Consider the following 27953-nt stretch of genomic DNA (forward strand, 5'->3'; position numbering starts at 1 on the left):
CAGATGGTAGCTGATCATTTATACATATAGTTTTTTTTATCACATCGATTGTTATACTACTAGTATATAGTCGTGTGTGGCTATGAATATAGGCGCTATGATTATGGTTTTAGTTGTGCTTTAGGCCATGTTGATTTGATTATATGGATGACATTCTCTGAGAACCCCAAAACTGATGCGCGCGTGCGAATAAAAAAACGTTTCGCAAAAAAAAGTTGTCTTTGTGGTCATGAAGGTAGAACAAATGACTAAACACACAAGAGTATGGTATGGCGAAAAAATACTCTTCATTTTCATTTCTTCACATTTTCTTCTTTTCCTTTGGAATTGGCATTCTATGACATTAGTACCGTCTTTCATTTACGGCAAATATTTGCTCATTTACTTGCTTGTACGATTTACAGTATGTTTCTTTTTGGAAACGGACGAAAATTCTTGCGCGCGGGGATGTCATCCATATAATTAAATCAACACGGCCTTAGCGTAGGTATGACTCATCGTGTTTAGGACGCTAAGCTTTTTGGCAGGATCTCTTTCATACATTTGCCTCTATTTGGTCCTTTAAAGATTGATGTTCAGATCGATATCAAATGTTTGATAGGCTTAGTAGTCTGCTTTATTCCAATACCTTGTTGCTTGATCTAATCCAATGACAATTCAAACGTGCAGATCTAGGTTAAACAGAGTCCAAATGAGACAAATTGCCGGCTCGTTTGTAGACATCAAGCTAGCCACTCACGAGTTACAAACCATACTGAAGATAAAATATGTACATATGTATATCGTTTTGAGTTATTCTTTCGTATTATTGTGTTTATTTTACTGATATATACGACTTAATAATACTTTCAGTATTGTAACTCTACCGTTATTCGTTTTCATTTACAACAATTTCAGATATCTGTTTACCTCGTTTACATTAATGTAGGCTGGATCCTTGGATTGCGTTCTGTTTGTTGCAAGTGTCTCCCAAGAGTTAATATATGTTATATGTTAATGAGTATTTATGGGAAATGGAATGTTTTTTAAAACATGGATCTAACATCTCCCATGGCCGTACCAATGATTCTGTAGCCAGTGTCTTGCAGCATGTCATGAACTGGACCTGGTGAATGCTATGCCATGGTGGCATAGCATAGACAGCCTTTTTTTAGGTTTGATAAATGATTGAGTTGGATATTGAATTCCCCATAGTACTATCAGTGCAAGGAAATCAGTAACCACAGGGTACACAAATTGAATAAGATCAGTACACTTTATTGCCCACCAGATATATTGTCATAGACTCTTGTCATTCATGATCATTTAGCATGGTCATTGGTCAGCACGATAAAGTACTTATTACGGACACACTGTTTGTAGTAAGGAATTTGTAATTGCGATTTACATTTATCCACTACCTATAGGAGTAATTTCGACATCTCCCAAATAATATACTATCCCTGTTATATATTTTGTTCTATCTCAAAGTCACCCTATTTGTGCTAGCACCAGACATACTATTATTTTCTCTCTCCGATTCGATTTTCGTACATTGATACTGAAATTCGCTTTCCATGCAAAGTATTACTCCGAGTTTGATACATTGTATGAAACATTCTTGATTGCTCTCGTAATTGTTGAAAAAAAATCTACTTTCATTAGACAGCACTGGTGTCCACATTGAAATATCTAGTTCATTACATTGTCGTCGGACCTGAATTCCTGCTACAGTAACTACACTTTTCTTCATGACCATGTGCAGACAGTTTTTAATATGCACAAAGTTGCACATATAGAGTATGGCGCCTTGTCATCTAAGTTAAGTTGATCCTTACATGTAACCCATGTACACAGTATACATCATACATTCTCTAAATACATTAACAGTCAGTAACATTTGGTGCCACAGATAACTTGCGTATTCATGTATTTATAAACAAAACAACACCCATCTATCAAATTTCCTACGATGTCAATATTATATCGTTTTGCTTCGCATCACCAATACGAAGTACATTAATCATGTGATTTTCATGTATACAACATCGGTTGGAGCAGCTTGTTTTACATATTCAGCACTTGACACTGGATCTAATGACCACATGTACTATCTTCTTCACTTCATGTCGTCGGAGTTGTTTGGCAACATGATCTCCTCCACGATGACTCTGGAGACGGAGTTCCAGCCTGTGTAGGCGTTGCCGCTGTTACTGATGCCCTCACAGTTCCGGACCCACAGCTCCACGTTAACCGGACCTTTTGGAACATTGCTGCAGATGCCTTCAACTGTGGAGAAATAGGGACGTTACAATGTAAGTTCCCAAGCTTTAGACAAACTAGAAAAAATCGAATTCCTTATGAAACTTGACAAACCATGTTTCATTATCTCAATATGTTCGTACATCTTTAACTGCGTCAAAAAGCGAGAAGTTGAACCTGTAAATAGTAGATCACATTAGTATATACAGTATGTAAGTGTCATTGTTGTATTCTTTTTCCCTGTCAACTCTTGACCTGTACTTAGCTTGTTAGAGCACAAACGTACAATAAAAGTCTTTCATTCATTCATCAATGTCAATGACCAGGAATGAAGGCCATGATACAGGGTAATACAATGACCCCACAAAAAGCTATAACTTAGCGATCAATCGCTTCTATGAATGGCGTCATTTTATGCAGACAAGACATCTTTACTTGATTAAAGTTTATGGCGTCCTCCGTCTCTACTAAGGAACGGTTGTAAGTCTCTGGACCTGATGTACATGGCAATTCTATTACTAAACTTGCAAAAACACAGGCCACGATTCGTCTTTCTTTAGAATGTTCTCATACCTCTAGTACAAATTAAAGTTCTTAATTTGCATCTTAGAGAAATCATAAAGACCGGCCAGGAAAATAGAATTCGTATGAAAACTCACTGGAGGAAACCCGGTGAATGTTGAGTCCGTTCATGCCGTTGCCTGCGTTCGTGAAGACCAGTCCCTCGATCGGCAGCGGGCCCGAACACTCCATCCCGTTGAAGGTGAAGTACCACCGCTTGCAGCAGCCGCTGGTCGACGTCACCCGGAGGGCTCCGTTCCACAGCACACGGAGAGAGGAGTTGGCTGACAGCTTGTTAAACGGGCACTCCTGAAATTAACGTCGGATTGCTAATTGTTCACTGTTCACTTTTTTGAGTGGCAGGTACCTTTAGGCAATAAGTGGTGTTAGCTTAAACCCCTAGCGACAAAGTCGAAATCGCAGGCGTCCCTTTGTCGGAAACATTATGACTAAAAAAGGATGGGTGGATTATTTCTTTAGTTGTGAGTAACTTGTTACTGAGTATGATATGCATTCAGGTAACTTTATATCATAATGTTAGCAATATGTATAAGTGAGCAAGGATGCTTTACGAAACACAATTAGTGAGACTTTATGACTCACCGTGATTTTGCCATGGTCACGGTCATCGCTGAGTTTCTGCCAGGCGCACTGTTTGATGTTGAGGACGGGTAACGCTGCTCCTGTGCCGGGCTCTCCCTTCTCTCCCTTCGCCCCAGGTTTTCCCGGCCTCCCCGGCAGACCCCGGTCACCCTTCTCGCCGTCCACTCCGCCCAGTCCGGGAGATCCGGGAATCCCGTTGCTTCCAGGAACGCCATTGGTTCCGGGAATGCCCGGGGGTCCGAGCACGCAGCATGCGTTGTCTTGACATTGCTGTGAAGGAAAAAACCAACAATATTATTGTTTGTTTGTTTGTTTGTTTGTTTGTTTGTTTGTTTGTTTGTTTGTTTGTTTGAGTGTGTCATTGATGGCTAATCAAATAAGAACAGATCATTCTCATCACACGTATAAGTAGAAACAAATACGAATCTGGCACTAATAAAAACGATATTGTGAGATAACTTTTCTGATACAGTTTGCTTAGAATTGTTTTTACATGTTGCTGCTGTGGTACAATACACTGCACATGGTTAGGTAATTCGATAAACCTTAATCAATTTATTAAGAAACTAGGACAGTCATTACTCATCGCTATCTACTTCAATCATTCTTTTCTCTGTAAATATTGGGACATAAAAACATGCTAAACCCGCTTTATATCAGTCCATACACTCCAAACACTTCATAGTGACATGTAGCTTTTATTTAGGCTTTTGCTACTTTTGTGCGTACGTACAATGAGAACTTTAGCCGAGGTTTAATTACACTCAGTAAGATTGATAATTGGAGGTCAGAGGTCAGCCTCCCAAGGGAGACGTGTCTTCAGCGCTCTTACACATGTTTGGATTTATTTTCTGTTTATCCGCTTTTTGACTCTTCGGAAACGTGCCATCTTGTGTCGGAAGTTCCCTAGAAGCAGCCTAGCACCAACCAGGCTGATAGACAAGCCAGGACACAGAGGCTGATCGAGAAAGGAACACGGCAGCATGGCTGGGAGAAAAGACATGGCGGCCGCCATGACGCAGCCCCCCGAAGTTACACCTTCAACAACGCATGAGAAGTCGGCTACAGGTACTGTAACCCCAGGTTGTAAACCCGTCTTCTTTCTAGAGAGAGATGTGCACTATGTCGACGTCTCTAGAGACGAGCCGTACTTCACAAATGTTGAAGTGTATAAAGGAATTTCGCGTTTTCTTCACGGAACAAAGATCTCCGGAATTCAGCAAGTGCGTGGAATGTGGCGAATTTACATACGTGAACCAGCCGATCGCGCCAAATTGCTGGTAACTGGATTTACTCTCCGCAATAAACATGTTGAACTCCGAGATGTGCATCCTTTCAGACAACAGGATGGAGTTCGGGTAACAGTTAGAGACGTCCCTCTGTCAGTGGATGATAACGTCATCATGGAAGGCCTGAAGAGGTATGGCGCGAACCTTCTAGGGCCATTGAGGCGAGAAAAACTCAGAGTGGATGGAAAGTTAACTAATTGTGAGACTGGGGACAGGTTTGGGTTCATGCGGGAACCTGCTAGCCCTGCAGAACACCTGCCCAGAAATGTTGAGTTGGGCGGTCGATGGAGAGCCCGCGTATTCTATCGAAACCAGGGATTCGAGCAACAATGTCTTAAGTGCCTAAGCAAAGATCATCTGAGAAAAGACTGTACGTCTGATTGGCGATGCTCCCTCTGCAATGAACTGGGCACAGCGAGCTGACTGTGCTGGTCTTCAGCAGCCGGTGTCTACAGTAGAGAGGCGACAGAGGAGCAGAGAGATCGGGACAATGACCGCGGCCCTCTGCTTGACGTCTCAGGCCTTAACTTACCGGAGGTTCGATCCTCTGAAGACACTGATGGTGAAACTGGAAAAGACGAAACGGCTCCACCGACTAGTGGGCAACGCCAGATTACAGACTTCACCACAAAAAGAGGCAGGAGAAAGAGAGGGAAAGGTCCCAAACCTGGAGGTCAGCCGGTTGCCAGAGTGACAAGAAGTGCTGCCAAGAACAGTGACAATAACGTATCCAGAAGAGGATTGGCTAGACCAGACCGACCCAGTGGTAGCAGCCAAGTACATGAACCTGATCCTAGGATCACGGAACTGATTGAAGCAGGTCGTTACTCATGGAGTAACCCTCCAGGTACTGTGGCGATCAGCTCATCGATGTGCTCAAGTGACGACGAAACATGAACTCTTACGGACTATTGAACTCGTGTAAGTGATTAATTTGTTCCTCATGACAACTAATATATCATTTATGTCACTTAATGTCAGGGGATCACGAGGTACACAAAAGAGACGAAGTCTATATTACTGGTTTGAAAAACAAAAAGCTGATGTTTTCCTTTTACAGGAGACATATTTTACAGATGATAAAATTAATATCTTTGAATTAGATTGGAATGGCCCCCAGTTCCACGACTTTGGTGGACAACACAGTAAGGGTGTGTCTATACTTTGCAAGAAAAACATAAAGTTGGACGTTATGGAGGTAATAAAGGGGCAGGATGGTAGAAGATTAATGATTAAATGTAAAGACTTCACTCTCTTGAATGTGTACGCTCCTTCCGAGCGGGGAGAACAAGTATCGTTTCTCACTACGCTAAAAGACTGGATAGTGGTAAACAATGTGGATAATCTTGTCGCAGGTGGTGATTTTAATATGATTAACGATCTGGTCTTAGACAGGTCCAGCAAGAGACAAACCCAATTTACTGCACCTGAAAAAGCACTTAGCAGCTTTAAAAAAATGTTAAGCCTCGTAGACATATGGCGGGAAACACATCCCCATGTACGACAGTACACCTGGAGGAGACAAAATCCAGACCCTGTTTCTAGCAGATTGGATTTTTGGCTTATCCACAGATCGCTAGCTGCGCATGTAGCAATATGCGATATAAGATCTTCTATTAAAACAGATCACCTTGCAATCTTTTTGAAACTACATTTCGAAAATGCTTCTAGGGGACCTGGATTTTTGGCGCCTAAACACTTCACATCTCAGTGATGAGAAATATGTTAAAGGAGTTAAGTCTACAATACAAACTGTTGTTAGTGATTGTAATTACCTTGATGTATCCAAACAACTAGTTTGGGAAACTTGTAAGAAGAAGATTAAGGAGTTCTCTGACTCCTATTCCAGGGCTAAAGCCTTTAAAGTGGATACAACACTTGAAAAGTTAGAAAAGAGACTTCAAGAACTAGAGAGTAAGTTAGATGATAAACTTGAAGACATTGTTCTAAACGAATACACTCAAATAAAGCTAAAATTGGAAAATATATATGAATATAAAGCAAAAGGAGCACAAATTAGAGCTAGGGCAAAGTGGACAAGAGAAGGGAGAAAAGTCTAACAAATTTTTCTTGAATCTTGAAAATACTCGCTCAAAACAAAATACCATTACTAAATTAAAGAATGGAAATGAAGAAGAGACAAATCCGTTTAAAATTTTAGACTTGGAAGTAAACTTTTACAAAAACCTGTATTGTTCTAAGAACCCTGCTACTGATGAACAGATTGATACTTTTCTTGAGTCTGTTGAGGTACCCTCTCTCACAGATGAGGAAATGCTACTGTTAGATGAACCTATAACTAAAAATGAATGTTTCGCAGCATTGAATGCGATGAACCAAAACAAAGCGCCTGGAATTGATGGCCTTCCTACCGAATTTTATCTGAAATTCTGGGATGAAGTAGGAGACTTGGTCTTCGAATCCCTGTGTGAAGCAATTGAAAGCAAATACCTTTCTGTGTCCCAGAAGAGAGCTTTGTTAAAACTTATTCACAAAAGGGGGATAAGACTAACTTATCCAACTGGAGACCAATTAGTTTGTTGAACACTGACTACAAGATACTAGCTGTGGTATTAGCAAGACGAATGCAGAGTTTCTTACCGAAACTAATTTCAGAAGATCAGACGGCTTATATTAAGTCAAGGTTTATAGGACAAAATGTTAGATTGATACAAGATGTTATTTATTATTCTAATTTTTACAACCTACCTGCAGCAATCGTCTGGCTTGATTTTAAAAAGGCATTCGATTCAGTTAACTGGAATTTTATGTTTAGAACGTTAAATAAGTTTGGTTTTGGACCTACTTTCACTTCAATAGTTAGAACAATGTATACTGATATTGAAAGTTGTATCGTCAATGCAGGTTGGAAGTCTGCCTACTTTAAATTACAACGAGGAATCAGACAGGGATGTCCCTTATCTGCCTTATTATTCAACCTTGTAGTTGAAATTCTAGCATCTAAAATCCGGCAAACTAGCATTGTTGAAGGAATCAAAATTGAGATTAATGATATCATTCTTGAAACAAAAATAAGCCAGGTCGCTGACGATACAACTCTCACCTTGTGTGGTGATAACTCTATAAAATGTGCCCTACAGATTGTAGACAATTTTAGTTATGTTGCTGGGCCCACGTTGAATCGAAAGAAGTGTGAAGCCATGTGGATAGGGGCCAATCGAGGAAGAAGAGATACTCCTTTCGGAATCGATTGGCCGAATAGGCCCGTTAAGTCCTTAGGTATTTATTTTGGTTACACGGAGGAAGAGTGTGAGATGTTGAACTGGGAAACCAGAATACAGAACATGGAAAATTTACTTCAGAAATGGCGTAGGCGAAAACTAACTTTTTATGGGAAAGTCTTGATTATTAAGACGTTGGCAGTATCACAAATAATTTACAATATGAGTATGATCCCAACACCTGATTGGGCCCTAAAACGAATTGAAAAAGCATGTTTCTCCTTTCTTTGGAATGGTAAACCAGACAAAATAAAAAGAAAAGTACTGTACTTAAACTATGAAGATGGTGGGATTAGGATGATTGACATATATGCTAAATGTAAAAGCCTACAAGCTTCTTGGGTCCGTAGGATTATGGAAAATCCAAAGGACCCAAGTAGAGTAAGTAGATGGAGACTTATACCTATGCACTTCATTGAAAAGCTTGGGAAAAACTTTTTAGTCTTTCGATTTAATTTTAAACAAAGGGCTGATGCACCCCCTTTGTTAAGTCTTCCACCTTTCTATAGAGAGGTAGTTTACGCTTGGCATGAAATGGGTGGAGGAAAAACGGATCTCGCTTCGGTGCGAAATGAAATTATTTGGTCCAATGAAAACTTTAAACTTAATAAGAAAACACTTTTCTTCAAAAACTGGATTGATAGTGGTATCATTTATGTTAGAGATATATATATTGCTTCAGATTTCATATCGTCAGAGTCTTTGCTGAGGAAGCTATCTAATAAACACAATTGGTTGTGTGAGTATTCTTGTATTAAGAGGTCAATAGGACGAAAATTGTGTAATGACGATTCTGCAGCAAATTTATGTAATGAAAATGACATGATATGGTACAATGAGACATGCAAAATAGTGGATATGTTTACTAGCAAGTATCTATACTCAACATATGTGTCATATACATGTAGCAAACCAACTGCCCAAGCTTATTGGGAAACTGTAGTACCTAATCCAGACTGGAAGGCTATATGGAAATGTCAGATCTGTCAAATTAAGAATAACAAACTGCGCGAATTTAATTTCAAGTTATTACACAGAATTTTGCCTTGTAGGTACTTGCTACATAAGTGGAAAATACGAAATGTATCAGGAAATATTTACAGTCCTTACTGTGAATTGTGCAACAAACTTGAAAATTATCAACATATGTTTTTAGAGTGTCATAGATTAGACAACTTCTGGAGTAGGATAGAAAATGAAACACACATTGTTATTAATGATCAAGAAGTGTTACTCGTGAGAAATAGTAGTGCAAAAATCATAACTGTTGCTAAATACGCAATATTTATTTCTTGGTTAAAATGGAAAGATGATTATAGAAAGAAAGATGATGTATTCCTAATTTTCATGAATTTGTGTCAAACTTATATTTGATTTTCAGTTAAATTATCAGTATTTTCAAGTATGATATGTATATGATGTTCACTAGCAAGTATCTATACTCAGACAATTTCTGGGAAAATGAAACTCATTTGGTTATCAATGATTATAACTGTTGTTAAATACGTATACTTATATTCACATTGTATGATCATGTATCTTATGTATATGACTTAAGAGCTTTGAAGAATAAAATCGTTACAAAAAAAAAAAGAAATTGATAATTGGTCCCGCCTCCGTTCCCTTGGGCGTATCGTATATCATCAAGGCAGTTCGCCAGAGAAAACAAACTGTAATTCATTCAAATTTTCTTTGGATCTATGATACATATCTGCTGAAAATCAACGTTAATTAAATTATATGCACCCATTGTGACGGAAAGATAAATGTTTTGAAGAATTTCTAAACACAGAGATCAGACATCAAGACGACCCGTAACAAATACTCGTATCACAAATAAGTTTTGTTGGCTCAAGCATTGAGGCCATTTTCAATGCCGGTTTTTTCATCTTTTGCTGTATTTCTGCCCCATCCGCAATATATACTACATGTCATTGTACCTAAGTGACTTAGGAAATAAACATTACGGAAAAAAACTGCCCAGGGCAATACATGCAGAAAATCTTGCCCTAAGGCTAGAAGTGGGAGAAGTCAGTCTCTTTCCTCTCGGCAAGCCGATATGTCACGGAAACTTCCGACAGATGCCCGAAGGGGGAGGGAATAATCTCCAAGCAGATATAGGGTGCGGCCTTGTGTTTGTGTTTTACATGTATGTCTTATTGTATGCAACTTTGTTCGTTTTTCTATTGGTTGCAGGAGGCATAGAGCTGAAAACTTGGACAAGTAAAAGGACGCTTGAAATGCCGCATAAAACACAAGAGCTGGAGATTTGGAGGAGGGGACAGACTTGGGGTGTAATGTGAAATCTCATTGAAGAAGATTCCCTAACAGAATCCATTTTTTTCATCTTAGTTTACAGAAATCAGACATCTGAAGATTCCCAGCAGCTTCAGCAATTAACTACAGCTGAGATGAAAAAAAAAAACTATTTCGGAGGAAAAGAAGGATTTATAGTATATAAAGATATAGGATATAAAGCTACCTTGTATAAGAATGAATGAACTTTATTGCTCGACAGTAGTACATGGTACCATGTGTGACAACAATGACAATGTGATCAATACAGTAATTTAAATATAAACCTAATGTATATGATAGTTGAACATATAAAAGTATATAACTTTTCGCCTAATCACCAAGACCACAGATCTATGCATGTTTTCCCATCATTAATCGTGGTATGAGCTTGCAGAGATTGGACTAACCGGTCCCTGGGGCCACGAGGATCGCTGGTAAAGATTACCGATGTCAAACACTGGCCGCAAAATTGAAATTTGAATTGAACCAAAACGGCCAATTTCGGAACAAGTGTGTGTAACGTCAACGGGTCCTATTGTACATTTCGCACACTCGATTTCATTTCCTACTCCAATGAAATTAGTTCCTTTTGTTCCGCTAACGTCTTTATGTGTTTCCCTTGTAGAGGGAATGAATAGGAGGAGAGAATAGGAGTTCAGGGAGCACGCACACCAATTGAAAATCACTACTAAAAATGCATGAGGTCATTTAAATTAATAAGAAGGGCTTCACTCTCTTAATTTTGTGGATACAGATGCCTCGATCACGTTTCAATGACAAAAGTTTGCAGGCATTGATTAATTCCATAGCCATTTAGACCCAGCTAACTCTGCAGTCCGAAACTACATCTCACTTTATTTCCCCAAGCTAATAACGGTGCTAATACTGCTCCGTGACCCTGCATTTTTCTTCCAACACGACAAAAACAAAGAACGGTTTTCAGAGGGCATTCTAGGCACGCCGGTTTGTTTGGTATTGCGGTTAGCCGCCATTTCGATCGCCAGAGCTTTCATTAAGTCGCCTTTACACCTCATTAGTCTGTTTTCTGATTAAACCCAGACGAGATTGCCTCCCCATGCACCCACCATACAAATGTGTATCGCCATTGATATCTTGTTGAGCAGGGAATCGTACCGGAAAAGACGCCCAACATATCACTGTTGTCTGAAGATATTTACCTCTGATTCCGTCACCGGTTGGAGATACAAAGCGATGGCAAGTTCTCTCATTTTTGCGCATGTGACCTTCATCCAACTATGACGTATACATTACATGGTTATAACCGTACTCAAGGTCACAGTATAAATAAGAGAAAATAAAAGTGAAGTCATCTTATAAACCATTTGTCTCTGGTCCCGTATTTACCACACACATTAACAGATGTACTACAACACTTAGCGAAAATCATCGGTTGTCAAATACACATATATCACACGGAAACATCAATAAAATATCCAGCAAAACTTACCTGCGAGCCAGTGTCTTGGCCGAATACTGAGAGGACCAAAAGACTGACAAATACGAGGATAGAACCAGTCCTGGGATAGGCGTCCATTTTGCAGCACCACCCCTAAAAGAAGTGAGAAAATAAAAAGGTCGTCCCAAAGATGACCGGAGACTAATTAAACGCCTGTCCTATCGGTGCTTCTGGGTAGTTATAGACGGGCTATTGCGCATGATCGAGTCCCGCGAGTTTTTTTGTGGGGTTTGTGGATCGATGATCGGGTGCGGGAGGGTAAGGAAGGCGGACTGAATGTTTCAGCACACACGGAGCCAACAACAGATGAGGGCGGCACGCATCGCAGCACAGGACCACCCGGATTACAATAACCACGTCTTCTGGGATTTACGACGAAAAAACGGAGCTAACAAATCGTGTCGTGGGTTTGTCCACACGCCCAGAGGGAACGGGACGCATGACTAAAACAACCCATTACTATTCCCAGCTTGCCGACACGCCGCTCCGATGAGTTGACATAAACCGCTAATTTGTTACCGTACACCGTGGGCATGGGGAGGGTGTTCATCATTCAAGAGCTCCGAAAGAAGTGATAAGTTTTGCAATACATCTTCACAAAATATCAATTTTATGACACTGTCACTTTTAACCAGACCAAGCTGGAGAGGTCCTTTTTATCCAGAATTCCAAGATGTGAGAATAAACAAACTCAATAAACACAGTAAACACAAGAAATAATCTAACATGAGCAAACTGGCACTGGCAAACTTTAGTCCTCAATCAAGTCTTTCTAGAATTCAATTTTTTTCTGTAAAAACAATAGAAGTCTACATTTTCAAACCGATGAATATAGAGGCAGATGGGTCGTTTTCTACTCTGATTATATTTTACTAACAATAGATGTACTTCAAGCATTGTTCTTGCTCTGCAGAGGATTTAAAACGACCGTCCACAATCAATGCACGGCAAAAAGAGCAGCTGATCCGAAGTTAAGGTCGATTGTTGCCGGCTGAAATTGAAACGGAAAAGGACGATGACTTCGGACAAAGGTTTTCGTAACTGCACTTCAACTCCTCTATGTAATCTCCAAGCAGACTTGTGGAGTAACAACGTCGACTTCTGAACTAAAGGTCATCCCTCATCGTAAAATTCTGTCTTTTGTCAAGAACCAATTCTCATGATGATTATTTTCTTAAATTGATTGTAATTGAACTTCGACCTTCTATTCCTGCACTAAATATAAGGCATTGTAGTTATTCTTCCGTCAACCCTTTGGTTGCTTTTTGCTTTGTTTGACTACCTGCAAAATAACTATTCAAAAAGGATACCAAAGGACATTTTTATATATTTTTGCCAAGAATATTTCTTTTTATCTAGCATTTTGCATTTTTTGTCTGTTGACGGAAACGGCATATTTACACACTTAACTATTCAATTAAATCATTCCTTCCGGTTTTTATCTTAATAGTGATCCTATAATAGATGCTATAATAGAAGAAGATCCTATAATTACATTTGCCTAATCCAGAAAGCCAGACCGGTTTCAGAAGATACCAGCAAACCCCACCCTTCATGTTTGGAGTGATAGAATATGTGATCACATTTTATAACTAGAATGAATCAATGTTTATAATGTAGAATGTTAAACATCATCCAGTACGGTATCCTATCCTGTCGCATCGCCGTAAACCAGGTGATTGCGGCAAAACGTGTCTGCTCGTTCCTTTGTCGTAAACTTTCATGTAGACAACTTTGTCTGTCGTAAATTGCGATTGGAGTACACCAATCGGCTTCGAATCTAACATCATAAATGTTACAAAAACGTATTTTATTTGAATTGCACTGCATATCAAACAAAATGACATGTTTGCCAGATATGAAAATAGAATAGATCCGAGTTGAGTTGAGTTGAGTTGAGCCAAATAGATTGATTTAATATCAAGCATATACTTCAAGCAAAAGCAAGCAAAATTCTAACACTCTTTTACTTTCAATACCTGTTTTAATTTTTTTTCTGTGGTACTTTTCAAGAATACGTTGTTGAAATATGTATCGCAGTAGTAATGAACATCACCATAAATATCTCAACTCTTCCCCTTGTATACATGATATCTTCCCTTGTGGTTAGTTTCATTTTGCCACAAAGTCCATAATTTACCCTCAGCACCAGATTATCCGTCAAACGACGTCGTTTCACATGACAAATGGACCGACCTCTCTGCTCTGATCCTAAACATTCAGGAGGATATTTTCTGGTACGATGTTCCATCGGTACCCTGTGTATTGTTCGGGTGACCCCAGCGTCCAAACTGACTGATTACTTTCAATAAAAACAGTTTTTGCTCACATGTGAGCCCGCATGTGTCACTCTGAGGTCCCATCTTCACTGCATGGAGACAGTCGAGCGACTAACATTGGACATGCATGACCTAGAACTTTACGAATTTTAATATGATCCATGATTTAAAAGTACGTTGTGTAAATTTTCAGTTATATTAAGTTCTAGCATACATTACTTTCATGCCCTTTTACATTTTTGTCACTTTAGCCTTGAGTTTACCTATACACCATTCTGAATCAGTTTTATTTAGTTTATTTATCTACTTATTTATTATGTAAGTTTCGTGATTTAAGTTTAAAGGAGGAGGACATTGTAAAAGTCATACAGGCTTTTTTCCTCCCCCTGCACACTGTTTTTTCCTTAGTTTGTTTTGTATATTTGTTTTATTTGTGCCAATATATAAAATGATATGCAAGACGACAAAACACACGAAAAATATATTTCTTTACCAATAAAATTTGTCTGGACTACTAATGGAATTTTTAGTTGCTCATCGGTCCCCGCCTCCGAGGAAAGGGTGCAGAAGATTTGTTGCCTTCCCTGAATTGTAATTCCAGCGCCCGCTGTGATGCCCCGACTCTAACCATGCCCCTGGCACGTAAATAACCTACCGCTACCTTCATGTCCTTGGCATTGGGGTTTTGGGAGACGCTAAATCAAAACTTCCCGTCCGACCCCCTCAACTAAGGGTCGCCAACCTTGTGGAGTAATTTCCATGTGGATTCATAGCGCTTTGTCGCATGGCGTTCATATGACACGTACATGTATGTGAAATAACCGACTTTTTGGTCAATACATGAAGGGCTCTCCCCAAGCAATTAAGCAAGGGTGCCCCCTCTCCCCCAAATCCTAGCACCTCTCCCAAAATGTTCAAATTTAGGGTTTTCTTAGTATTATCATTAAAATAATACCAAAATAGCACCTCTCCCCTAAAAATTTCTGAGGAGACCCATGACATTAGTTGTCCAAAAAAAATTCTACTCCGCCTGTACCGTCTACAAACATCTTAATTTGTCAAGAAGTTTAGATTAAGAACATCGATCTGTGTGAAATTAGAGTGAACACGTTGTCTTCATTCGTTGTGTTTATCTTGTCATTTGCAATTAGTCTCCGGGGGAGGAATTCGCAATATAATCACTGTGTTATCGACTTCGACAGTTCAGATCTGTCTTTTTTCTAATCAGTGAATGAACATTGATGACACTGTCTTAGTCAATTTTTCTATCAGGCGAAACGAAATCCACATCAAGGCCTATCTAAAGTGGCCAGCTCAAGACCTGGTCAAGCAGCCATTCCCAAAGATTTATATACCTCCACCCATTAAGTGTAATTCATGAAAGGTTAACATGTTTCGGCATCCATACCTGTCTGCTAGTCTGAAGGAGCCATGTATCTAACCCCGTTAGCCTCCATTTTGTTAATTAGTTACGGTTCCTGCGGGAGCCATCTCATCTCGTTTGCTATCCATCAAGACTCGAGAACTGGGAGGAAACGCAAAAGTGCTTCCTGGAACTGCTAGGAAATTTGACGTAGCAAAAAGGAGAGGTAAAACTAGAAAGGTAACATTTGCAAAGCAAATACATTATATTTACCTTCGCATATGGTCTACACTGATCTGTTAATTCTTACTCAAATACATTCATATATATCTGTATCTGTATAGCCGGTATAACCGCCCTTCGGTCAGATATATGGTCAGATAGGAGTATAAATCCCTCCTACTATAAAATTGCAACATTATGTAACCCAACACCAGTTACCATGGTGAGAGACTTCAACAAATCAGGTAATTGACAGGTCAGAGTTCAGTGTTTGGAATGAAAGAAGAAGATAAAACGCAGCAAAAACAGTATGTTTTCCTTCGGTAAATATGATAAACAATATCTAACTGTCAGTTTAATTTGTCAAGAGCTCGGCTGGGAGACTCTGTCCGAAAGGCGACACATTCATCGCCTATTACTATTTCATAACATTGTAAACGGATGTACTCGGGAATATCTTTCAGATTTACTTCCATGTACAATTACTGCTACTTCTATCTACAATCTGAGAAACAGTAGTAATCTGAGAACCATCAAATTTTCTACCAATCGTTTTGGAAAGTCTTTTATACCATATTCCATTACTGGATGGAACAATCTGAATTTAGACATCCGTGCTCTTTCGTATCCAAAATTTCGTTCAAATCTTTTCAAATCGGTACGTCCTGTAAAGTTTAACTATTTTAGCTTTGGTTCTCGTTATTCCTGTATTCTCATTACCCGACTTCGTCTGGGCACCTGCAGCTTGAATCACAGTCTTTATACCCGAGGTCTTGTTACAAGTCCATCCTGTAGCTGCGGGTGTCCATATGAAACGATTGCTCATTATTTATTGCACTGCCCTATATACACCTACCAGCGTTTAGTCCTTTTTGGCAAGCTTTCAAGCATACTTGGTAATATTGTTGATTTAAACACTCTTTCTGATAATTCCATACAATATTTAGTTCTTCGCGGTAGTTTCCTTTGTTCGTATGACACCAACTGCAAAATAATGTTAGCCGTACAAAATTATATATTAGAAACAAAAAGATTCTAACTGTATGTGTTTTCTGGGATGGGAGGATTGTTACTCACGCGAGGTCTCATGTATTTTTAAATGTCTTGTAAAATATTTTTCTTTCATTGTAAAAGTGGCTGCGAGAATATAAGTTGTACCTAACTTGAGTTCGCAGTCACTTAGTCCATGTATTTTCATTTGTAATTCTCATCGAGCTTCTGAATAAATAAAAAAAAAAAAAATAACTGTCAGTGAACGATATGTCATCTACGTACAACACAGCTCTGTTGACTGGTTCTCATCTTCGATATAATATTGTTTACGCCCAAAATCTGTAGTTTCGAGCCCATATTGTAACCTTAACTAGACAATTGTGATACTAAGTACTTTGCTGGTCAGTAAAGAATTGAGCCATGTCCGCACCAGCTGCCGTAATATCGAAGCAGTTAGGTCACGCGATATTTCTTCATCCATGCCACATTGGCTTTTTACGACATATGATGATGTTAAAGCTAAGATGTGTCCTTGATTATATCATATTGTACATTCAAAGTCACTGCAATCTCGTACTTCTGACTAATACAATGAAATCTAATAAGTTTTCATTTGTTGTATTGCAGTTACGTTCGTTTGTTAAACTGTAGTATGACAAACAGCTTGCTACGCTTGCCATGAAAATCATTTGTTCATTGAATCTTTAATATTAACTTTTTGGAAAATGATAACCAAGCAGGTCATGCTATCTCAAAACCGTGTCCCAATTTTCATATACGTTTCGATTTATAGATTTTTGAAACGGAATTCCAGACTTTGGGACACTAATTACAACGATCCACTATATGATTGTGCGTAGTTTTTTTATACAACATACCATGTGGTTTACACGATAACGTTCTTGACTTGAGGCGTGTGGCATGATGTCATGGGGCCACAGCAATTTAATCTGTTGGTTCTCGGATTTTTTTCAGAAAAAAATATGTAGCGTCAGGGCGAAAAAATAAAAAATAAAACAGGTCTAGGCATCCTATTTTAGTCCCAAATGCTACAATAGGAGCCATGAAGTCAACTCAAAAGGCTGGGTTAATATTTAAACAATGAATTTTGAACTTTTAATGAAACCACTGCATTGATAGATGGTAAAAACTGTCACAACTAGGAAGAAAAGGACTTTCCTCAACTATTGGGGGCAAACTATGGGCATTTTTTAGTTGATCCAAATTCTTTTGGGGGGGGGGAGTAATCAGACAAAAATAAAGAGGCGAATCCGATAACCAACAAATTAAATTGATGTGGCCTGAGTATAGTATTGGCAGAACCCGTAGAGTGTTGTGTACATTACGCGTACACTGAGAGATGGTCAAGTCTTATCATATCTTTGCGCCAGTCTTCAGTACGGCAGATGGCAGTACCACTGTGTCTGTCTGATGTTCCAATGTGATAAGGTCAGTAATGACTGTAAGACTGATGTAATAACCTGTTCTGTTACTTTAAAGTTCCCATAAAAATTTCCTTTAGTTCCAAGAAAGCTAGTGAAACACACACATACACTCACGAACTCGTAAATTTAGTTTAGTTTTTTATTGCCCCCGTATATTATCTACAGTAGACCCCTTTATTGCCTAAGAAAGACATTTTACCACTAGCATGAAATATTTAATGTCCATGGGCCATTGCCACTAATAACATTTCTGTGTCCACTACCAATGGGTCAAGTCTAATGTAGTTTGAACATCAGAAATTGAAAGTACATGTATGATAAAACAGATATAATTTTCTTTTTGTAATTTTCTAATGTTAGGTGTTTATATGAGAGTTTATAACAGGTTTATGTGAATATAATCATAAACAGGTTGTCACGTCACGTGTACTTAACCATCGACAGGCCGTTCGTCCTTGTCTATTTACGGCTGGATGGAGGCATTTCCGCCGCCCAATTATGTCATTATTCACGTATAAAGGGGGCGTGAAGTCATGTTTTGTCCCAATGCAAACTCTCGCGATAGGATAACAAGACACCTCTCCCCAGGGTAAGCGATGTGTGTACAGTTAATGAGATAAGCATTTCCTATGGGATGGCGGACTTAATCCTCAGAACGTATGGTAAGCTAGTCTGGGCTTTAGTTGTTAGAATAGGAATGGTACGCCGCGTTTGGGTGGTTTACGTTTTGAAATCTTGGACTAACTCAATCTGCCGAGTCGTTCGACCTCGGCAGTGCCCTACACGGCCGCACCGAGGAGGCGTATTGGTCCGTCTCTCCGCCGATTGAGGGCAAAGTTTCGGGTCTCCGCGCATGGGCCTTACGAGCCGGCAAGCCAGCCGGAAAGCGTAATTGGTGCGAGCGTTTAATCAGTGAATGGGTATCATTGGGTCGACCTTTACCTGTCAGTTGTTCCACTAGGGGGCGGCAAAAATGGCGACGGTCGGAAGAACTCATTTCCTCCTCGGCTTGCTGTGGCTCTGGAGCGCCGCTGTCTTGGCACAGGACACCGGTGCACAGGTAGAAAATATTTTCCTGGATTTTGTGAGCTTACACGAAGCCATATTTCAGCTTTGTGAAACTGCATGTTTTGACGTATAGACAGCTTGTCGCCTGATAAGCTTGTAGACGTGGTGGCATATGTCTTTGATTGTGTACAGCTTTCTAGCTTTACATGTTCGTTGCCATGAGCTTCAATATACCATGCGGTACATATGTGAAGTCATTGTAAAGGGTAGTATGATATCTAATGGGTTGTTTTTAAACATTTTAATTTTTTCAATGGCTCTTTCTATCAGTGTCTACAGTTCAAGCAAAATATTTGCCCCACTGTATTGGAAAAGTCTGAAATGCCTAAGAGCTCTTTTCATCAAAGTGAAATTAGTGAGTTGATAGTTCGAGTGGTAGTTTTCTAAAAATTTCGTAGGCAACGTAAACGTAAAATTAAGTTGCATAATTCTTTTCTTCACCTTGGAATATTCATAGGAAGTCATGAAATCGATGTGTATTAGATAGAAGGCAGGTTGAAGACAACGAATATTAGATTTCAAATTACCTTAAGTAAAACCTGTATGCGAAAATTAGATTAGTATATATTATATTATTGAAAACCGCGAAACACAGCCGCGAGATGTCTATATGTTTTTCAAAAAAGTTTTTTTTAAAAGCTATTGCAGTGTGAAAACATGAACATCCATGTTTACATTAAGAGACTAAGACAGTCTAATTCCGAAACAATGCCGGTGCTTAAATATTGGCGCCACCATATGCGACAGGTGTATGCGTGGCGGCGAAGTCGTGTCAAAATTAACTCTCCATAACATACATTTTCATCTACCTCTTTCATCAATTTCGAAGGCTCCGTTACTTTCAATCAAGACGTACCAAGAAATTATTTAAACGCTCGTTTATATATTCTCCTAAATAGTCCAGAACCATGAATTCACACTAAAACCCTTGTCCTGCGGAGCCCAAATATTTATGGATTGAACATACAGTACCATCTATATAACGCCCTATATGTACAAAATGTACGATTTGGGGGGTATTTCTCGTGAAACGCATCACATTGCAGCGAAGTGCAACGAATGCGAAAGTAACTACGCCACCGCAGCGCAAAAAGAGTCTGGGGTCTGTGACCTGATTAAGACATCAAATTATTTTAAAATATTGTGTAAAAATGCCAGCAGGACAAGGGTTAAGAAAATAACGACGTGGGGAGCTTTCCCGTAACTTCTACTCGCTTCCTGGAACGCGGTTGACTTGGACGGGAATGGAAATTGAAATCGATACTTTGTTACGGGAAGTCGTGTTAATTTTCTGCTGTGGGTCCCGCGGGGACACCAAGTGTAAGTTCACTCTGGCGTGACGTAAGGTCAAGTTCCAGGACAATAGCGAGATTGACTCTGTAATCTACACCATCACTCCTCAGGGTTCTGTGGCCAATCAAGTATAGACTCTTCTAAACACATTAAAAACATAATTTAGTCGGTAGAGTGTCTGATTAAAGTACAATTATATTTCTGTTGCTAAACTTCAATATTAGCGCGGAGCTTGGAATCAAGTTTTAGTACCTAATTAATTGATAGAAATATTTGGCGTTTCACTTTGCAATAGTTTGGACAGTTACATTTGAGGCTATGCCAAAAAGTGTTATATCCTAGTAATCATTGCCCTTCTATAATTCGTAAACTACATTATGTGTATAAAATTATCAGATTAAAAAAAAGACATATATGCATTCTTCTGAATATCTTAAGAATCTATGGTACGTCTCCCAACACACGTGCAGGATAAAAATATATATACAGTATATACTTGATACTTTTTATGCAGACCATAGCGAATCCTGGCATATCCTGGCAAATCTTTTAGTCCCAACAATTTGTGAATTTGATATGTATAATTCACGTTGACTTGTCAAATCCCCAGCGCTTGGGATATACGTCCGTCTCTATATAAGCACTCCTTCTAAGGCCAATTCTAGGAATTTAATCTCAAAGCAATCTAGGAGCCATGGGAGCTGAACTGACATGTAATCAACTCCGGTGGTGGAAGTGTTGCTGTGAGATATCTCTCTTCTCTGGCTCACGTGCACAACTACTGGTCATTGGGACAGTTATATTGCTTTAGAGCTGTTGGGAAGGGGGAGGGGGGCTAGTACTGTTACAGTAATACTGTATACATCCGTCAAATGGCTGCTCTAGTTTTATATACTGTTGTACTAAATCAAAGCTTGATGGGTTTGCCTCATTTTTTATAACCCATGAAAGTCGAAAAAACAATTTCTGTGATGCATGTGTTCTGTGATTGTAGGAGTAGTGTATTTACTGTAAACTACGTCGTGTAGCTGACGTTGTATCATAGTTTGTGCTACGAACGCGAAACCATATTCCTCTAACAGATATATAGAGAACAGAAATAAAAAAATAACTTTTCTTTCTCTTGATGCCATGTTTACAAACAGCTTTCAGAATTTCTGATGAATGACTCTTGAAATTACGCAGAACATAATCTTGATTCTTTAAGTTCATCTGATTCTGATGTTAAGGTTATAAATTTATTGCTTTGACACCGAGTCTGTCAACTAAATCTAAGGGGGACCCTGTTTGTCATAACGCCAGTAGCAGGTCGAATTGATGAGAATCAGTCCTCGGTAGACAGGTAAAAGATTGATGTACCGTACGGCGGAAATCATCCCTGTCCTCTGGAATCATACATCACCGGGAAATGTTGATTAACGAACCGAGAACTGAGTGTAATCTGCCCGTTCCACTTTGACATTTTGAAATGATGTATGGCTTTTCTGTCATCGAATATATGTGACCAGTACCTCTTAGGTATGAGAGAGTAATTAGCTTTGTGTCTTTGGCCCAACAATCTAGATTCCGGATTTTTTAATTTTCTTACAGATTCTGTTGCAAACTTAAGATTCAATGTTTTACACAGTTTAAAGAAATAGAGTAACTTTAAGAGCTAGTATCATTACTAGATGATTTAATAAGATTCCTGACATTCCTTGCTGTACATGTTGTTCAGTTGAACAAGACTACACTTCCCCCAAGTGTAAATGAGTACCTAACGTTGTTTAGGTAAAAAGGTGCACACGGGGAAGGGGATGGGTGTACTTCGTCTTCTATACTATGTCCCAAGGCAGTGCCTCATCTCACAAAAAGGCCACGGGACCTTTACCTACCATTGCCGCAGAGCTACTGATCTATCAAGACAGAGAGAGAAAGACTCTACTGAATTGATTATACCGTATGTGCGCTGATAGTTCCAACTGCCGCAAGTACAGTCATGGTCACTACATTATACGGCCCAGGTCTTAATGAGAATCAATAGATAATCGTGCAGTAGAAACGTTGCTGTAGAGCCCATTAGGACGGATCTTCTTTATGTATGTAGTAACATTGATTAGTTAATCCACCTTCTTGGTCAAAGACTGATTGGATAAACTCAGGATAAACTCATCTTCCGGTGGATTGATGACTAAGCCTGTAAATTTGGGGGTTATGATGAGGATATGAAATTGAAATCCCAAAACTGAAAACCGATCCAACAAATATAAACAGTTTTAGGTACAAAGTAAAGTGATTGATACATATTGATGTTATGTGTTGAAATCATATGTCTCGAGAGAGAAATAAAACATTTCATCATTGTAATATATGAGACCAAGAGGCACCTGCCACACATTTGGGACATATTAATACTCCTTATTAACATTGGTCATTGTTCTCTAATGGTAAGTTTAGAAATGGATACAATGTAGCTTCTCTATCCATCAAATTATGTCCTGGATATGATATATTGACTATTTTTCACAGACGTGAACACTATTGAAACATGCCTTTTAGCTTTTGTAAAGCATCTACCCGTACTTAATGATGACACAACTTATCCAACGATACAACTTTTTAATGCCAATGATTATTGTCGAGAATCTCTGTATTTTTTGCTATTTGGATTTTTGTTTTTTCTTCTTTCCTCCATCTCTAATAGCGCAAAGTGAAAGCAAAGTGGCCATACTACCCGGGGTTCGTGAACGACCCAGCGAACCCAGTTAACTCTGAGGACGAGGAGGAGGTATAAGTATGGGGCAGGGCGGGGCAAGCATAATCACCATAGCCTGGGTGCACGGAAGTCACTGTTGGCAAATGTAGACCGAAATTAGCATGAAATGTTTGGTAGTTAACATAGTACAGTGCTGAAGATTGTTCCAACACAAAAAGTTAGCGGATATCCTACTGTCTTCTTCAGTATCAAGTGACCAGCCATCTAGGTCACGTGACTTTACAGACATAAACATCAGCGATTGGTCAAAACTCCTGGGAGCCAACGTCACGTGATCTAGGTGATGATTTGTAACTTGAGTTCTGAGGACTGCATTAGGACAGTACTATTCGAACATTCAATGGGAAATTTATTTGTGTTGGGAGAAAAGTTTTGTACTGTGTCGAACAAAGCTGCAATGTTTGAAGTTGCAAAGTGTTCAACAAATATTCAAATATCCAAACGTTTGATTTCAAACTAAACTGAGATCATCACCCTGACGTTACATTGACATTGGCCAACAGGAACTTCCTTCCCAACCAAGCCATTGTTTTGCTGCAACAGCTGGGAATATTAAAATTTTCGTTAGATATATATACACAGTTTTTTTGCAAACCATATCACATTGCCCCGTGAAGAATCTGCACTGCTTTGTCCTCGACTGAAAGCTATAGATCCAGACATAGTTTAGCTGTTCCATGCATAAGGGTGAGACAAATAGTTAACCACGCAAACTTGTGTTTTGATTATATCAGCAGAAACAGGCCTGGCCTTCATATTACGCAGACGAACCTGATGATGACAAGGTAGTGGTTTACCAAGACGAACGACCAAATTTTCCTCAGCTTTCTCTTTTTAACCATTAATACTAACAACTACTATATTGGCACACAGTACTAGTCCAATTAACTGCAATATACATCAATTCTACGTTTGTTTTTAGTATATTTGACTAACGATCGGGCCCCTACATGTTTCACTAACCAGGTATAACCAAATTTCATTGTGAACAATCAGACAAATAAGTATACAGACTGACATATGTTTCAATCCCTAAGCAATGCATGTAATGAGCGCATGTTTATGTGTCTGTGAATATGAATATCTATGTCCTTTTTGCTCTGCACTTTAGCACTGCATGATATTTTCTAGTTGTCTCCAGTCATGGGCATTTTTGTGAAGCGCATTGCATGCTGGGAGACGCTTGGCATTATGGGTAGCTGGGGGAGGGGCAATAGAATCATTACAATAAAAACAGAGAGGTCTGGGCGCGTTGTCATGGTAATGATACTGCTTGCCTCTCGGCTACCCATAGTTCCCGCGTCTCCCAGCATGCAATAGCATCCCTCAAACGGTCTAACAAGCAGCTACCACTGACCGCTAACGGCTAGTAAATGTTGTGTGCGTTCGTCACTTTCTTTAGATACTCAATTTTTAAAAAGCATTTTATGCACCCCAACGACTAAAACAAACCTATTGTTACAATACACGATTCTAATGGCGATTCGTACCTTTTTTTCATCAGAAATTTCCTTATTTTTTTGGATGGACACTTGGACGTAAAACTAGCATGGTAGTTGACGCTTTCTAAGATTACTATATGGTTTTTAGCATCTCTCATCATATGTAACATTTGCATATACAATACGATATCAGGTTGTTGCCTGTTTTTGCTGTAAGGGTAACCCTGTTAATCTGTTTTATATGTTAACGTTAGTTTTGGTTAATATATTTGCAATATTGCATGTGCAATCAGCTGGTCAAAATCCAGATACATTTTTATGTGCATATGTAAAGTGTTTACATGATTCCAATCTAACGTCTGGGCAACATTATCATAATATTAGTGTAATAAGTATTTAAGTAGATACTAACGTCATTTTGTAACATATAAAATGTCTTCCAACTACCAGAAAGCTTGTCCGGCAAACGGCTGCTGTGTGCAGGGTCCGCCGGGCATGCCCGGGACCAACGGCGTTCCCGGAAGCAATGGCATTCCCGGAACGCCCGGGATCGGCGGGAAGGACGGGGACAAGGGAGACCGGGGACTCCCGGGCAGACCCGGCAGGCCAGGCACGAAGGGAGACAAGGGAGACTCGGGCAGCGGGGCGATGCTGCTGGGCAGCAACATCAAACAGTGCGCCTGGCGGAACCTCAACTTTGATGAGGACCACGGAAAGATCAAGGTAGCTTTAAACTGCGCCAAACAGCTTAATATAAAACTTTCAATTCTATAGTAGTTTCTGATGTTATCAAATACTCATCTAGGTTGAAATAGGATCATTTAGTCGCATATCAACAGTTCTAGAAAGTCGTTGAAATCCGGTATTGTTCAGGTTTTGTCGACAACCGAGGCTAAAGATCCAGTAGCTTTTGCCATGAATGATATAGTTTGTGCAGTTGATGCATAGTATATATGCCAATCAACATTTGATTGATGTATACTATGCTAGTCAACTGAAATATGTAAAATTTTGTGTTAATTAGTTTCCACATCTTACTGCATGTTGCCCATAGTTGGCATGGCTAAGACAGAGGAAGGGTTCCCGTACGTCCCTCCTCTGTCATTGGCCCATTTGGCTGGTGTCCTCAGGTCTGTGATTTCACCAAACGGCGGAAATCGTCCGAACTTCGGGTCTTGTGGGACGGGCCCTTAAGGGTGACGTCACATTCCGGAGCATGTAAACGTTGGTATTTCACCTTCAACGGGGCAGAATGTGGCGACCCCGCGCCCATAGATGGGATTGTATACGTTAAGCCCAGTGAAGAGCTGGTGGCCCTCAACATCCACAGAGTGACTCGCAGTAAGTTGGCTGCACACGCCGCCCGACTCTCCGCCCCCGCCCCGCCGCCTCCCAGCCAGCTTCTCTGACTTTCTACCTGCGCTCTTATATATCTTAACCCCCTCTAGGAATGCCCGTTTTCCAAACGGTTCACCAACTCCTCTCTACGTGTCGTGTGGAACGGAGCCCTCCGGGTGACGTCGACCAGCGGCTGCTGCAAGCGGTGGTACTTCACCTTCAACGGGATGGAGTGTTCGGGCCCGCTGCCGATCGAGGGACTGGTCTACACCAATGCAAACAACGGGATGTACGGGTTGAACATTCACCGGGTTTCCTCCAGTGAGTCCTCCCCCCTCCCTAGCTCCCTGCTCCCTCAGGCCACTCCTTTGCTCCCTTGGCTTGTCTGAAACTTATTACTCTTCATAGATCACCAATGAACTCATTGTAACATCAACTAAACAACGTTAGCTTTCATTATGGTGCAATCAGCATAGAAGACATAAAATCCTTCGCATAGCATCAGACTCTAAGATTTAAAACAAAAGGCTAGATAACTATAGATTAGACTCTATTAATGTTAAATACCTGGACGATGCATGCATAGAACATCATTTGACTACACCATAGTATTATCCTTTTACAAGTTTGTACTATTGAACGTATATTGCTAACCTAACTTATTTTGTCCCAGTTGAGGGCATCTGCAGCGGTCTCCCTAAGGGTAAAATCAACGTGGAGTTCTCCGTGCGTAACTGTAAGGGCATCTCCAACAGCGGGAACGCCTACACCGGCTGGAACTCCGTGTCCAGGATCATCGTCGAAGAGATCATGCTTCCTGACGATGCGACAAATCAGTGAAGGGTTCTGCAGGCACAGCTAGAGCAAACTTAGCGTCACTGCAAGAAATCATATCTTTAAGAACACCCTTACTCATGATTTAAGGGTTACTTTAAAAATGGATTTCGTGTAGTACTTGACACTTCATCTGTGTTCATAGAATTCATTCTTGAGCAGAATTTTAGCTGTGATTTCCAACACAAGAGCTCCCAAGTAGAGACAAGGGAAGACATTTGCACACATTAGACCCATTGCTCACCGAGCCACGCATCTTATCTGCAGTAAGTGGTGTCATAGAAGTGGTGCATTGTTTGTACTGTAACTGCATTGCACTAAAACAAGGCACATCCAATTGTCTGAAGTGTTGAACATCACAGTTAAATCCTACCTAAGCTATAACACCATGATGCTCGTGTGTGACTCAACAAGCAAATGTTGTGTTCAAGAGCTCAATTCTGATTCAAGAGCTCATCTTAATTCAAGGTAACACTCGCCTGTGTATTTGTAAAAAAACAAGTCTTGAAAGTAAGACAAGACCTGATTGCTTTTTAAAGGTTTGGGGACATTGAGCTTTGAAAGGGACATTAGAAGCCTTTTTACTGTTTTACGTCTGTCAAATGATATATATGATATTAGCACTGCATTGTAAGAAGAGCACCTAAGCTCTATTACGTTTGTAATAGATCAATTTTTCTGCCGTGTTATCTGCTTAAAGAAGGAAGCAATGTTACTTGCACATATAATCGATATCGTCTCTGCTATGAGCAATAGATAAAGAAGCTATCTGATCTCGGTTATATCAATTTTGTACTTGTGACGTAAAGAATTATATACTATAAGATATGAAAACATCGCAAGTGCAGCAACGACTATGGCTGTAAAGATGTCATACAAGCTAGTGTTCAAGTCATAATTAGAGAAACATATCTGCCATCAGTTTAAGTATACTCTGCATACTCAAGCTAAGGATACTTATCCACTGATGAGGGCTTTCTCCAGCAAAATTAGATGCTTTGGAGATTACGATTGAAGACAAACAAGAAAGCACTATTCCCTACATCTGCATGATATATTATCAATAAGCATATTAGATAATTGAAAGCAGTTTGTGCAATAGCTAGCCGGTGATGCTATATGACAAGTTGTAAAAATCACAGGTGCAATAAAGGTTGTTGGTGTGTATGATGTGTAAAATGAAGCCATGCTGTTATTCTTTACTGTCTTA

At 39.7% G+C, this 27953-nt stretch overlaps 2 protein-coding genes across 2 annotated transcripts; one reads left to right on the forward strand and one right to left on the reverse strand.

Annotated features, from left to right (window-relative positions):
* Nucleotides 1-1664: 1664 nt before the first annotated feature.
* On the reverse strand, nucleotides 1665-12141 carry LOC109467691 (collagen triple helix repeat-containing protein 1-like). Its single transcript, XM_019765738.1, has 4 exons — nucleotides 11703-12141; nucleotides 3406-3675; nucleotides 2901-3111; nucleotides 1665-2268 (listed from the first exon to the last, which is right to left on the reverse strand). Exons 1-4 carry the CDS (start codon nucleotides 11787-11789, stop codon nucleotides 2099-2101), a joined length of 738 nt encoding a protein of 245 aa, XP_019621297.1. The 5' UTR covers nucleotides 11790-12141; the 3' UTR covers nucleotides 1665-2098.
* A 6648-nt stretch (nucleotides 12142-18789) lies between these two features.
* Nucleotides 18790-27670, forward strand: LOC109468545 (collagen triple helix repeat-containing protein 1-like). The gene is made up of 5 exons (XM_019766790.1): nucleotides 18790-19073; nucleotides 23058-23141; nucleotides 25022-25294; nucleotides 26020-26230; nucleotides 26583-27670. Exons 1-5 carry the CDS (start codon nucleotides 18987-18989, stop codon nucleotides 26747-26749), a joined length of 822 nt encoding a protein of 273 aa, XP_019622349.1. The 5' UTR covers nucleotides 18790-18986; the 3' UTR covers nucleotides 26750-27670.
* The last annotated feature ends 283 nt before the right edge of the window (nucleotides 27671-27953 follow it).

The sequence above is a fragment of the Branchiostoma belcheri genome, unplaced genomic scaffold (assembly GCF_001625305.1).
Source record: "Branchiostoma belcheri isolate BF01 breed outbred unplaced genomic scaffold, Haploidv18h27 scaffold1, whole genome shotgun sequence".
Taxonomy (NCBI): Eukaryota; Metazoa; Chordata; class Leptocardii; order Amphioxiformes; family Branchiostomatidae; genus Branchiostoma; species Branchiostoma belcheri.

Coding starts and splice junctions, on each gene's coding strand:
- LOC109467691 (XM_019765738.1), bottom strand. CDS start 11,789: ATGGACGCCTATCCCAGGACTGGTTCTATCCTCGTATTTGTCAGTCTT. Junction 3,676..11,702: donor GCCAAGACACTGGCTCGCAG/GTAAGTTTTGCT, acceptor TTTCCTTCACAG/CAATGTCAAGACAACGCATG. Junction 2,269..2,900: donor CATTCACCGGGTTTCCTCCA/GTGAGTTTTCAT, acceptor ATTTCTCCACAG/TTGAAGGCATCTGCAGCAAT.
- LOC109468545 (XM_019766790.1), top strand. CDS start 18,987: ATGGCGACGGTCGGAAGAACTCATTTCCTCCTCGGCTTGCTGTGGCTC. Junction 19,074..23,057: donor CACAGGACACCGGTGCACAG/GTAGAAAATATT, acceptor CATCTCTAATAG/CGCAAAGTGAAAGCAAAGTG. Junction 26,231..26,582: donor CATTCACCGGGTTTCCTCCA/GTGAGTCCTCCC, acceptor ATTTTGTCCCAG/TTGAGGGCATCTGCAGCGGT.